This window comes from Crocodylus porosus, unplaced genomic scaffold, assembly GCF_001723895.1.
Source record: "Crocodylus porosus isolate Cpor-Errol unplaced genomic scaffold, CroPor_comp1, whole genome shotgun sequence".
Classification (NCBI taxonomy): domain Eukaryota; kingdom Metazoa; phylum Chordata; order Crocodylia; family Crocodylidae; genus Crocodylus; species Crocodylus porosus.
This window is the reverse complement of record NW_017728924.1, coordinates 13,170,042-13,184,379: the sequence shown is the minus strand read 5'-3', so window position 1 is coordinate 13,184,379 and position 14,338 is coordinate 13,170,042. Positions and strand designations below refer to the sequence as shown.

General features: G+C 41.2%; 1 protein-coding gene across 2 annotated transcripts in view; it reads right to left on the bottom strand.

Moving 5' to 3' along the window:
• Positions 1–1,804: 1,804 nt before the first annotated feature.
• The window catches only part of CHIC1 (cysteine rich hydrophobic domain 1), a 28,575-nt gene continuing 16,041 nt past the window's right edge, over positions 1,805–14,338 (bottom strand). Inside the window, exons 4-6 of one of the 2 annotated variants that reach the window (XM_019540356.1) lie at positions 8,639–8,695; positions 8,339–8,398; positions 1,805–5,638 (exon numbers count right to left, since the gene is read on the bottom strand). In XM_019540356.1, the coding sequence (XP_019395901.1) occupies positions 5,588–5,638; positions 8,339–8,398; positions 8,639–8,695 (168 nt within the window). In that variant the 3' untranslated portion in view covers positions 1,805–5,587. The other variant, XM_019540357.1, reaches the window with a different exon arrangement.

Genomic DNA, 14,338 nt, shown 5'->3' with positions numbered 1-14,338 from the left:
GCACCAGGCCCTGCGGTCACTGCAGTATAGGCCCCGCCATGGCTGGCATGCACCACTGCTGGCTCTGCCCACTCACCACCCCCTCCCCCACTCGCCCTCCTGCTGCTCACCACCCCCACCACTTGCAACTTCCCCCTCCCTCTACCCCCCACACAGGTTATGCCCCAGGCCCCGCACACCCCTAGGGATGGCTCTGTGTATGAGGCACTAATAAAACATCATTTGGAATACTGCACACAGGTCTGATCACCCATGTTTATAAAAAGTTGTCATCAAAACCAAACAAAGGGTAACTCAGATGATCAAGGGATTGAGAACACTGAAATAATTTAGTTGTTCAGCAGTGTGAAGACAAACGGGATGCAACTACTCTCTCGTGATACATGCAAGAAAATAAATACCAAGGAGGGGAAAGAATTACTTAAGTTAAGGAGAATATTGGGACAAGAACAAATGGGTCTAACTGACCACAAATAGATATAAACTAGAAATCAAAAGACCTTTTAATTTTAACACAACAGTGAAGTTCTGGGACATCTTGAGATGGGGCAAAAAACCTGAACATTAAGATGGGGCTTAATCACTTTGACAAAGTGACTGAATGACATAATTTTCTGTGATAGTAGGGGACTGGATGAGACCTCCTGGGTCATCACATTCCTATACTTGGCCCAGTAAGCAGTGTGTTGTTTAGTAGAGATTTGAGTATTAGGTTTGCAGCAATTAAATATTAATATTTTGGCAACTAGCGAGTGCAAATACTGTTGGAATGCTTCTGTATTTACCCAAATATTGGGGCAGGGAGAAAGTGCCCTAGGGACCAGTGCTCTCCCTTTCAGCAATGTGTGTACACATACCTCTTTCAAAGACGCACCTTTTCCATTATGTAGAAAGCCAAGATGACTCAGTATATGAAATATTATTTTTAACAGTCTATCAACCTATATGGGATCTGGTATTGTACTGCATATGCAGCTGGCATGTAGGAAAAGTGGTGTTACATTTGACAAACATGTTCTCATGATCAATTAAGTCTTCCCTGAAAGTGGAACTGTAGCAGAAGGGAAATACCACACTTTTCTCAGTTTTAAGAACTTCACAACACAGCTCAAAATGCAGCAGGCTTCACAGACACCTTAGAAATGAAAAGAGGATTGTAGCTTGCTCCAACACAAGCATGGTAGAAAAAGCTCTCTGGGCCAAGAGTAAAGCTGTTCTTTAAAAAAACGCTCTCTATACCAATTGAACAGCTTTCATCAAGAAATACAGGTTCAACCCTGATGAATTTGATTCCACAGCCTGCATCTTCTTCGCTGCAACAAAGCCTTTGGAGTGGGCTAACTCTTGGTAATTTGGACAGTCAAACTTGGTAGGGAAGAAGTGACCGAGCTGAGCTAGCTAGATCAGAAAGACGACATACCTCTTAAAACCAAAAATAAATATAAATACAACTGCAGCAACAGGCGCAAAAAGGTGTTATCCAATTCCACACACACACACACACACTGCACTAGTTACATATTTTTCCACTTTGAAATTTAATTCAGATGAAAAAAAAACATTTTGAAAAGTGATTCAGATTAACCAGATCCAAATCCCAGCTTCTTGAATGGCACAGATGAATTCAGTAAATTGTAGAGACAATACTTATTTTGGAGTTTATTTAAAAAAAACCCAAACAAACAAACTTCAAGGCAAGGTCCTATTAAAAAAAAGTGGCAATTTACTTGTAAACAGAATAAAAATGTTAAGGACTGAATTTAAAAAATGCTTTTTGTACAACTTAAAACAAAACCATTTTAAAAAAAATGCGACACAAATAATGTTACAACTATATAAAAACACCAAAACAGAAAAACAAAACAAAAATATTGTAGAACAAGAGTATCACACAACATTCTTTCCTAAACTGGTCAAAATTATTTACATTGAATATTAACAGTTTGACATTTTTATTGCTCAAATGCTAGTGTGTTTACAAGTAACTGTAGTAAACGGTCATCATGGGACACTATTACACACATATCCATGTTTTTGCATATGAATTCTTGTACTTAGTAAGAGAAGCATATGAACTTTCGTATTTATCAAGGCTACACTAAATTCAGCAAAAATGAATCCTGTTTCCTAGTCTCTCATACATAACCAAATCTAAACGTTCTATGTATGTTTACATTGGTCTTAAACATTTCTTTAGGTCAGGGTGAAATTAATTTCTGAAATCAGCAGACGAAGGGTTTTCCTGCTCTGCCAATATCCTATAATACTGTAACACTCCCTAATACACAACAAATCTGAAAAAAGAAATGAGGATCAAACTAGTCATACAGAAATAAACAAGACTTCGGTAAACAGTGTTTCCAGACCTGCTTTTTTTGAAACTCAGACCTCAGATAACTTCTAGTTCTTTTTTCCCTTATGCACAGTATCATCAATTCTTGTTCAAACAAGTCAAGGCACTTTCTTTTCCGTTTTACTACATTGTGTAATCACTTTGTTGCTACAGACCTCTCCTCTAAACTGCCTGCCATGAATAGGTTTTATAATTTCATATTTGAATACCTTAGTTTTAGCTTGTAATATAATACTATTTTGTAAGACTGAAAACTGTCAGTTGAATATTCCTGTTCATGCCAAATGTAGTCAAGAGAGGACTGGTAGGCAGAATGCAGTACAGAATCTGCAGCACCACCGACAGGTGACTGCATCTTAAGATAAGAAATGGGATCTATGATTTATAGATTCAAAAGAATACTGCATGCTGCAATCAATCCTATTGACCAAAAGATGAGGTTTTCTGTAAAATGCTGTTTTGGCTGTCATGCTCCTGACAAGTTGCTAATATAGCCAAAAGGTCAGGCATTACTTAGGTGTCCATTTTCACTTAACTTTTTATGGGGAGAAGATAAAAATTCAAAATAACCTGACATGCAGAAAAATCTATGGAATTTATGCACTTAAACACAAGGCTTATTAATATTCAATATATTAACTAGGGAAGCTCATGATATTCTCTCTCAGCCTGGCATGGTTTCATAAAAATGCACTGCAAGTCAGATGGAAATATTTTGAGCTCCATCTCCTGAAGTCAAGAAGAGACTTGGCTCCTAATGGGGGATGATGGGAACGTTATTGGCCACAATACGGAGGAGTGCTCGGCATTTACTACCACTGGCAACATCACAAACTCTCCTTGGCTTGCCTGTCCCCTCAGCTGAAAAGGAATGTTTGAAAATATAAAAATCACTCACATGAAAGGTGACTGGGGTTTCTGAACTATGACTTAAACAAAAGGGAGGGAGGAGGAAGAGAAGGCAAGAACAATTAACATGCTCTAGCATGATATTAAATCTTATACAATTTGGGATTTTAAGCTATCAAAATCTTATAGTTATTCTTTTTTGGCAACACTCACTTTTCAGAACCCTAATTCAAAGTTAAATAAATACAGACTTAAGCATGCTATTCCAGTTGTTATGCATGGTTAGTCTCTGCATGCTCTCCAAATCCCACCTCTTACAGATACGTCAAAGAAACAAAATATAACAGTATGTATTGTTTTGGGGACTCAATGAAAGTTGGAGCTGCATACTATAGCCAACACTGTATTCTGATACTATTTAGGAGAGGTTTTTGTACTTAAAATTTAACATGTAAAATGTAGTTGGACAGTTAGTTGCCACTGATCCATTAATAGAAATGAAGCTGATCCGTTAACGGAACCGTGTACAAAGCTAAGAAAGAACTAACTTTAGTGTTCAAGTTTCACAGCCTAACACATCATTTTTGGCGGTGATGAATGGAAGCTGTACCACATGCATAAACGTTTCTTGCTTCTTGGCTGTGAGACAACCAATATGGTGAGGAATTTGACTCCTAATGGACAATATGCCTGCAACTGGCCTGTTATCCCTCACAAATGACAAAAGAGTCTGTTAGAACTTTTGCCAACTGCAGCTACGAAAATGCAATGGTTTAACAAATACTTCTTTAACAAATACTTTTTTAGGGTTCATAAATCCAAACTGGAAGGGTAGAGATACATTAAAAGGAAAACAAACTGAATATAAGAAGCTGTTTAGGTGTTAAAAGGAGCCAAAATAATTGCAAAGCAATGCCTGAACACTAAGTTATGGTGATGAGAAAAATAAAATTCACTGCCACTCAAAAAAATACCTTTTGTGGTTCCCCATATACTATTTGACAACATCTGTTCTTCTCAATTACCCCTAACTAGAAATGGCAAAGGGCCTTGCAGTTATTCTCCATTTGCTCCCAATCTGATCTTCTACAGGCCAGAGTCTGGGGAGAGCTCTTGCAACCAATCAGGCAAAGCATTTTGGTTCTTCAGCCATTGACTGAGTACAATCAACCAACATTTTTAGATAAACTCTTTAAACTGACTCACATCCACCCAACTGAGTATTCTCAAATGAGTCTCAGGCTTGCGGTGGAATTTCTTTGCTTTTAATAGTATGGTCTACAAAGAAAGCCAGTTTAGTTAACTGCTTAAACATACCATCTGGTATTGTTGTGTTATAAAAATAAGTTAAATGTTTCTGTAGTATTGATTTAACTGTCCCAAGTAGTTGCCTTTAGCTGTAACAGAGGTGTTCAATTACTGAAAATGTTTCTTTGCTTAAATTAAAAAAAAAAAAGATTTAAACATATTCTTGTTTTAAAAATAGGTTTTTAGGATATTCTGATAGTAATAACTGTTGCAGTTTGCTCCATGAATGCAACTTTTCCAAAAAGAACCTTAAAATAGCTTGAATCTATTTCAGGTGCTAACCAAGACACCTGAAACACTAAACATTTTTAATCCACTTACTAACGCAAAGTGCAACTGAACCCTACACCTGATAGTATGTACAAACTCATTATGGCTTCACCATAATAATGGTATGTAAATGGGTCCATACAATTAGAAGGATGCTAACAGACGTTAATAAATCTGTAGAACTGTTGGCAATACAATATTAAGAGCTATATTACATTCTGTAAACCTTGGCATACCACACTTCATGTTATGCAAATAATCAATATTTACAAATCTATAGTGGGTAAAATAATTAACCCTCTAATGTAAATTATGATTTTGCAAAGTGCAGGACAAAACCAGTGCTGTTAATTGCAAGTCCTATGCAAGCAAGTTATAGTAAAATTATCAGTAACTACCAAAAGCTTAGCTAGATGTTTCTACAGAGGATTTATAGGAGTGTGATGCTTCGGATGAAATACAGTATGATATGGAGTTAGGACGTACATTTAGAAACAGCAAGTATAGAAATGAATAAGGCAGCATGCTCAGAACAAGTTTTAAGCAGCACTGATGTTAGATCCTTAGTGGCAACTATATCAGTTCGTTAACGTTAAAAATTCAGAGTGCAACATAGAAGCCTTGTTTAACATAAAAAATGTGCAAATTGTTTTCTTCTTAAACAAAAGAAAATAACATCACGAGGAAGATATTCTACCAAAGACCATTTCTAAATCACAGCAAAGTAGACCATCTTCTTTCCAAAATCATCTACAAGGCACTAAGGGTAGGAAATGACAGGTAACATGAAAGACTGAATACTGCTTCTCAGTCAGGTCGAAATATGGGATATTTTGGTAAGAATTCTATCAATATTACCTGTAGAAGAAAAAAAAGAAAAAAGCACAGAACATATTAACCAAGTACTTATACTCTTTAGCATAATTTCCAACCAGTGCTGAATATGCTAATGCCCACATGCTACAGGACTTGAAATCTTCGACTCCTCTAATTTATATTGATAACAACTTTCTCGTTTGGGGGAAGGGGAAGAGGGAAGATAAGGGGGCAGGAGAGAGGAAGGCAGTCTTTTTTTCAGACTTGGGGGCTAACAGGTTCAGGACTTAAGACACGTCAGTCTGAAGTGGACCTTGTAGGCATCAAGTTTTTGGCTGAGTGGCTTCCCCACAGAATAAGAGGCAATCTTCATGCCCATCTGAAGAGCAGAAGCAGGGCTGCCAACTGTCTGTAAATTTCTGAACAGTCTCTAAAAACAAGGCTAAACACACTCATTTGTATAGTTTATTTTTAAACAATCAGCTGTCCATAAGAAACCAAGAAACCATGAGTTTGACTGAAGATCCAGATGCAAGTGTTGATGGGCAGACAGAGCAGAGCAGTGACATCTTGTGTCTGAGTTGGAGCACAGCGCAGCACTCTGCACGAAGCTGTCAGGGCTTTTGGCCCACGGGACCCTCTGTAGCCCCCCCACTGGAACCCACCTGCTGCTGCTGCATCCCAGATTGTTACCAACTTGTAACAGCTGCTTGCCTCAAAGACAGGCCAGGCTGTGTGGGCCTGGACAGTCTGAGCTACCAGGTCAGATAGGGAGGGAGGTGGTGTGGCTGGGATGGAGCTGCAGGGCAAGGAGAGAGGAATAGGTGGGAGTGAGTGCAGCACAGTGTAAACCCACTGCTGCAGTCAAGTAAGACTGTGTTAAAATCTGGTGTAAACCCCTCAATCCGAATCCAGCCCTTGTTACTGCCATCCAGGGCCTGGCAAAAAGATTACATTTACAGTATGTAACATGTCAGTAAAAGAGTTATCAGCAAGGATTCAGGTTTTCCATTTGCCATGGAAAGACAGAGATTTTCTCCTTTGGAGGAGAAAAACCTGGGAAACTGCTGGTTTCCCCTTGTAGGCTTACAGAGTTCCAGCCTGCAATGAGCTGCTTGGGGCTGGGGAGAGTGGGACACAGAGGACGCCACATGCATGTGGCAGCCAGGGAATATGGTGGAGAGCAGCTCCTGCAGCTTCCTCTGGGTAAGTCTATAGGCAGTGGGGGGCACAGCAGGATGTGTGGCCCCCCAGATTTCTGCACCCACAGCAGGGTGTGGGGCTGCAGCCAGGCTGAACCACCTCTGGGCTGGAGCTGGTGTGGGAGGGAGCTCCGCACTGCCATGGCCACCAAGGTGAGGTGCCCCCTGCCCATCTGGCAGCAGCAGGGGGTACAACGCTGCGCTTCTACCACACCTCACATTAGCAGCCATGGTAGCACAGCACTCTCTCCCACACTGGGTTCTGCCCACTGGGCCATGAAGGCAGCTTCTGCCCAAAGCTGATCCAGCCTGGCTCCAGCCATGATGTGTCACCTGTGCTCCCCCGCAATGTGTCACCTGTGCCTACATTCCCCCTTCCTCACACACCCACCCCTTCTCCATACACTGGGGAGCTGCAGCCTGGGGGCGGGGGGCACTGGGTCAGGAGCAAGGGGCACTGGCAGGGCCAAGAGGCTGTAGATTGGGAGTGAGGGGCACTGGCAGAGCTGGAGGGCTGTGGGTTGGGAGTGAAAGGTAACAACAGGGACATGGAACCAGCATATTAGGGCTGCTCAATGCAACAAAGCGGCAGGGGGGACAGCCACAGCTGGATGGGATATTGGTGAGCAAAGGGGGCAGAGGGAGCTTTGACTTTCCATGATAAAACCAAAATCAAATGCCAAAATATATAGGTATTTAGTATTAGTTTAATTATACTGACTGAGGCACTGGCAGGCTTCCAAATTGCTTTAAAATTGTAAATGCATTAATAAAACATTGTGTTCAATTGATAACTATATAAATAGTTGTGTTTCATTTTAATTGAGGAAAAACACAGATTTTGAGTTTATCAGAATTTGGGATTTTTAAACAGAGAAAAACAAGGATCCCTGTTTATCAATAAAAATTTTGCAAGGTGTGAAGGAAAGAAAAGATAATATATATACGTTTTTTTCTCAGCCTGGCAACCCTGAGAAGGTACTTGGACAACATGGACATAACAAATGCATTTTCTTAAGGTGGATCTATTACTTTAATAATTACCTACAAAGCCCAAAACAAACCAAAATTCCATTAACTAAACAAAACATAAAGTTAAAAGACTTCTAAGCCTATACTATACTATATCAATTCTTTAGGGATTAGTTTTCATTACACAGCTACAAACTATGAAGAAAGTTTTGACAGGGACTTCCCAACAGGTGTATTGAAAGAAACTTATGGACTGTTTAAGAGTTCAGAGGATGTGTAATGGTAGCTAGAGGTCAAGACTCCTTAACTACCAAATGCAATTTCTACCATGTCTCCTATGCAGGGCTCTGTCTGTGCAGGCAGTATTACCAAAGAGAAAACGTTTATCAGTGACAATTTATGAATTCCACTATGTGCAGCAGCTGCCTGTGCTAAGTTTCTATCTTGCGTTTGTCCAGGCTGTTTTGGTAGCCAAAAGATTTCCATGGGGAGTGATATTTAATAGGTAATTCAATTAAACATTAAAATCACACTGATATCAGATATTAAAAGTAACAAAAATACTTACATATTCCATCATATTGCTAGTTTCACATTTCCTTTTACTCAGCTTCCAGTGCAAACCCAGCTAAGACAATAATTATTGTAAGATTAATACATACAATGACATTATCTTTAGTGACATAGTTAAATATTGCTAAAGATTATGTTATTTAACATCTAGGGCATTTCACACACAAAGTGCAAAATGAATTAAGAACTTCAGCTCCAGTCCTAAAGCAAAGTAATAAAGTTCCCATATTCCAGCTGTGGAAAATCTTATTTGTAAATAAAAATGGAACAACAAGAGATCCATAATCTTATTTACCTTATGATATAGTCTGTTATTTTCCCATTCTAACAACTTCTGAATCGATCTTCTAGTCTAGGAAAGAACACCAGAATAGCATTAGATGTGGCTTAGCTACCAAGCTCTCACATAAATCTTAAAATTATATTTGCAATTCAAGAAACATAAATCAAAATTATAAATGTGTGTTAAGAAATGAGAACTAAGGAAGAATTACACCTTGGAAAAAGCTTGCCTTTCCAACTATAATCCTTTTGTGTAGAGGTGCGCCAATACATTGGTCCGATATCGGATCGGCACCAATATAAAGAAAACTGACTATGTTGGAAATCAGCCTGATGCGGCCAATAAATGCACATGCCTGTGCGCAGCCACAGCGGAGCACACATGTAGCGAGGTGCAGAGCCCAGCAGCATGGAGAGCTGTTGTGGTGAAAGGGGAAGGGGAAGTGAAGTGCTGTGGGGGGGAGGGGGGGCAGATCAATGCCCCCCATGGTGGAGGAGTGGGGCAGGGGCTGGAGCAGGCGTGGGACAGAGCTGTGTCTTGTCCATGGAGCGGCAGCTCCCACCACTGTGCCCCGCTGGTCCAGAAGCAGTTTGTTTGGTGGCTCTGGCTGGGCAGCACCTACCCCAGCCCCTGCCCCACTCGTCCCTCACCATGGGGGGCATTGATCTTCCCCCGTTCCCTCTACCACAACAGACTTACCAGCTGCACGCAGCTGTAGCAGAAATCGGATCAGTATCAGCTGATACGCCTCCTTAAAAATCTGTATCATCCCCAAAAATCTCTATCGGTGCACCCCTACTTTTATGTATAGAAAAGTGGGAGCCCCAGAAAGTCAAGAAAATGGTTCGTTTCCCTGTGCCTATGGGGAAGATTTTCAACTGTCCTCCTCCCCTTCCCAACCATAGTGTTGGGATTCTTTTTAGATTTAGTATTTTTGGTGGAGCATATAGCGTCTTCCATTTGTTTTTTGCCAAAACGTTGTACCCTATTCAGTTTGGTCATGGTGATCCAAACACTTGACCCCTAGCATTCCTTACTGCATCTCTTGTTTAGAAAAGCAGGTATGCCTTCTGAAAGGTCCTGTTAGGACAAAACTAAGCATCTATATGCTAGCAACCATGGGATCTAAACTGATTGCCCTGGTATTCTCCTTCTGCACTGGCCCCCTTATAGTATAATTAAATTCAAAGTCTTTACTCCATTATTCAATAACCCATCAAGAGACTAACCACACTTATGCAAGAGATTGCTTCTTTCAGCAACCATGCTCAGGCTTTCCATGGCAGTTATGTTCTGCCTGAACAAGGCATTTGTCAACATACTAAAATGAGGCCTTTGATAAGCGAATAGGTGCTGGGTAAATTAGTATATTTATATAATTAGTGGAGGTGCTCTGGCAAAACATGGGGGGAGAAGAAGGGAGAGGGAAAAGGGAGAGGGAGAAGGGGAGAGAACAAAAGCAGCCATCAGCTGGAGAGTGCCTTTATAGTCAGTGAAAAAGTCCCATTCTTTGCAAGATCTAGACTTCCAACAGTTAGTAGTCTAGCAGGTTAAAACATAATGATTTTCAATTCCAAGATCAGGTTCTGAAGCCTTATGTGAGGTCAAATATGAAATATGTTTCATAGTATCCTTGTATTGTCCTATAAAGCTTTGCCCCCCATCACAAAAACAATCACCTGTTTTGGTCATTTACACTTACAGAAGGCTCAAGAACATTATAGAAGAGATATTGCAAGGCAGAGCTGGTATGAACCATATGACTTGTATACACAACTGTGAGCATCACCCTTAACTCCAAGCTACTCTATTACAAAAAAAAAAAAAAAAAAAAAAGTATTAAAAAGTTGGAGAGAGTGCATTACATTTTCCTACATGCGATATAACCCATACATTTATTCTGGTAAAATTTAGTGCAATCTTCTTCCAGGTATTAGAAGTGGGAACAAACCTACAAAACAAGAGAAAGGCCTCATCTTTTGACTGCCTATACTATCATCCTAAATTCAGAAAGGCTATAAGTCCTGACCTGAAACCAGGAAAACCAAACAGAAAGAATGTGCTCTTTTCTCCTTTAAGAAGTTGCATGATTAATACAGACTTACAAAGAGGATGGGGTAAGGATATGATGGTTTTACCATTTTTGACTTGTGTAAATCAAATAGGTGCATGATCAGTTAGAAAAATTAGACATTTAAAAGTCAGCAGGACTAAATGAACTTTATCCATGAGTGCTGAAGGAGCTGGCCGAAGTCATCGTAGGAACTTTGGCAAAACTCTTCCAAAACTCATAGCACTCAGGGGAGGTACATGAAGACTTGGAAGAGGGCCAATGTTGTGCCCACCTTCAAGAAAGGGAGAAGAGAGGACCCAGGGAACTATAGGCCAATTAGCCTAACTCATATCCCAGGCAAAATCCTGGAAAAATTCATCAAGGAGTCTGTGTGATACGCTTGCAGAAGGTAGGATCCTGAACAAGAGCCAGCAAGACTTGGTTGCGGTCAGGTCTTATCTTACCAATCTCCTCACCTTTTATGACCAGGTAACTCACCAACTGGATAAGAGAGAGGAGGTCAACCTTGTATACCTAGACTTCCGAAAGACCTGTGATTTGGTATCCCATGATGTTCTCATACGAAAACTGGAGGATTGCAGGCTTAACTGCTTGACAGCTAGGTGGGTAGGAAGCTGGCTATGGGGTAGGACCAAGAGAGTTCTAATGAACAGATCTGTCATCCTGGTGAGAAGTGGCTAGCAGTTACCCCCAGAGGTCTGTGCTTGATCCAGTGCTTTTCAACATCTTTATCAATGATTTGGATGTGGGGGTGAAGAGTTCACCGGCCAAAGTCATGGATGACAGCAAGTTAAGGGGAAGCATGATTACGCTTGAAGATAGGCTGCAAATACAGGTGGACCTAGACAGGCTGGAAGTTGGATGGATTGGAACCAGATGAAATTCAACACTGAGAAGTGTAAAGTGCTCCATCTGGGGATGAACAAACCCTAACATATTTACAGGCTCGGTGGCGCCAAACTGACTAGCATCGATAATCTCCCGAGGTCCCTTCCAACCCTAATGTCTATGAAATCTATGAAATCATGACTGAAAGGGACCTAGGAGTAATAATGGACATGAGCCATCAGTGCAATGCTGTAGCCAGCAGAGCAAACAATACTTTGGCAGCGGCAGTCCCTCAGAGTCAAGGATGACATCCATCAGGCTTGAAGGGTCCTCAGGTAACTAAGGAGACCAATTCTGGATACACACATTCTTCGACAATGGGGGCATGTTGTTGCGTGGGAGAGTGGGATTCATAGCCCTGGGTCGGTCATCTCCTCCTTCCTCCACCGCTCCATCTCAGTACCAAGTTGTTGGGCCTTGAAGTAGTGCATGCTTTGGTGGACTAGGTGGAGCCACACCAAACGGTCAGCAGCTTGCTCCTCCCAGCCTTTCATGTCAATGCCTCTGTGCTTAAGGGCGACCTTGAGTGTGTCTTTGTACTGTTTCCTTTGGCCCTTTGAGCACTGGCCAACAGAGAGCTGGGAAAAGAGAATCTGGCAAGAGAGGCGATTCTCGGACATCTGGATGCAGCAGCCCATCTATTGGAGTTGATTTCTTAAGAGGAAGGCTTTGATACTGGTGGACACAGCTTCATGGAGGATGCTCACACTGGTCTGGCGGTCCTCCCATTTGATCCTCAGGATTTGACACAAACACTGCTGGTGAAAGCTCTCGAGGGTCTTAATGTGGCATCAGTAGACAGCCCAGGTTTCACTGTAGTAGAGGAGGGTGGTCACCACGACAAAACGACAAACAATATTACGGCATGCATCAACCGATGCATCTCAAGCAAAACCAAGGAAGTGATTCTTCCGCTTTATTCAGTGGTGGTGAGACTGCAGCTGGAGTAGTGTGTCCAGTTCTGGGCGCCACACTTCAACAAGGATGTGAAAAAGCTTGAGACAGTCCAGAGAAGAGCCACCCATATGATCAAAGACTTGTAAGGCAAGGCATACAAGGAAAGGCTGAGGGGCTTGGGGCTCTTCAGCCCAAAAAAAAAAAAAAGGCTGAAGGCTGGGAGCAGCTTACTGCTACATCAAGGGAATATATCAAGGGCTCGGTGAACAACTGTTTACCAAGGCACCCTTGGGGGAAAACCAGGAGTAATGGGCACAAACTCCTGGAAGACCATTTCAGGCTTTACACTAGGAAAAATGTCTTCACAGTTAGGGTATCCAGACCGTGGAATAAATTCTCTCCAGAGGTGGTGGAGTTACCTATGCTGGAAATCTTCAAGAGGAGACTGGATGGTCACCACACTGGGGTCACCTGACCCCAATTGTCCTTTTTGCCTAGTGCAGGGGGCTGGACCTGATGATCACATGAGGTTCCTTCCAGCCCCTTACAATCTATAAATCTTAAACATTTAAGACAAATTAATCAGCATGCTTAAATCTGATTTTCTAAATCTGTTGCCAGGTGTTATAAAATGAACTGCATTTACGTCTGACTAAATATTAACACAAAACAACTCTTATTTAGAAGAAGTAACTTTTTTTCTGTATCCATATTAACGTCACATAGAACCAGACAAATGTGTACAGCCATTCAAAATATTTTGGGAATTTCTATACTTTTATTAAAATTATTTCTGATATAACTAAGGCTGGGTAAATGGCTCTTCTTGAAAGAAATTAAAACTAAAATTGGGAGTAGTTAATTTTGCAAAAACTTACAAAACCTATTTTATATTTTATATCAGGGTGTAATGAGTTTCATTCCTTAAACAACATTAATCAGGCATTGTTTTAAAATTGATCTACAATTATTTTATTATTGGATACATACAGGCTGGTTTATGATCCCCTCTTACAGCTCCCTCCAAACACTATGCTTAGTAAAACAACATGTTGACTGGGGTTTATATTTTTCCAATTCAAGTTTTGCCTCTTAATTGTTTTCATGCAACAATCTGATGAAAGCAGTTAACAGTTCAAAGAACAACTTGTGGCTCAGCAGTTTTAGGATTTAATACATCTTTCTGCCACATAACTCATACACCTTGCTGAGGATAGGTCTTATTCCAGGTTTTTGTACTCTTAATTATGATCTAAAGTTTTTCTACATTGTCCTGACACATTTTCAGACTGTAACTGCTTTAATTTAGAGACAAATTCTATGGCTTTCCAATCACTGATACTTCAAAAAGTACAGTACAAAGCATAATGTCAAATTTCAGAACTTCCCTTGTGTCCATCACATAATTTCATAGTTGGTAGGGTCAGAAGGGACCTGAGCAGATCATCAAGTCCAACCCCCTGTCATGGGCAGGAAAGAGTACTGGGGTCAAATGACCCCGGCTAGGTGATTATCTAGCCTTCTTTTGAAGACCCCCAGGGTAGAAGCGAGCACCATTTCCCTTGAAAGTTGGTTCCAGATCCCAGCCGCCTTGACTGAAGTAGTGCTTCCTGATGTCCAGCCTGAACCTGCTGTCAGTCAACTCACGGCCGTTATTCCTAGTTCTGCAGGTACTGCTTGGGGGAAGAGGGTCTCTCCCATTCCCCACTGGTCTCCCTTGATAAGTTTACAGATGGCCACCCTCTCAGCCTTCTCTTGTGGAGGATTAACAGGTTCAGGTCCCTTAGCCTCTCCTCGTAGGGCCTGCCCTGCTGTCCCCTGATCATGCGGGTGGCCCTCCTCTGGACCCTCTC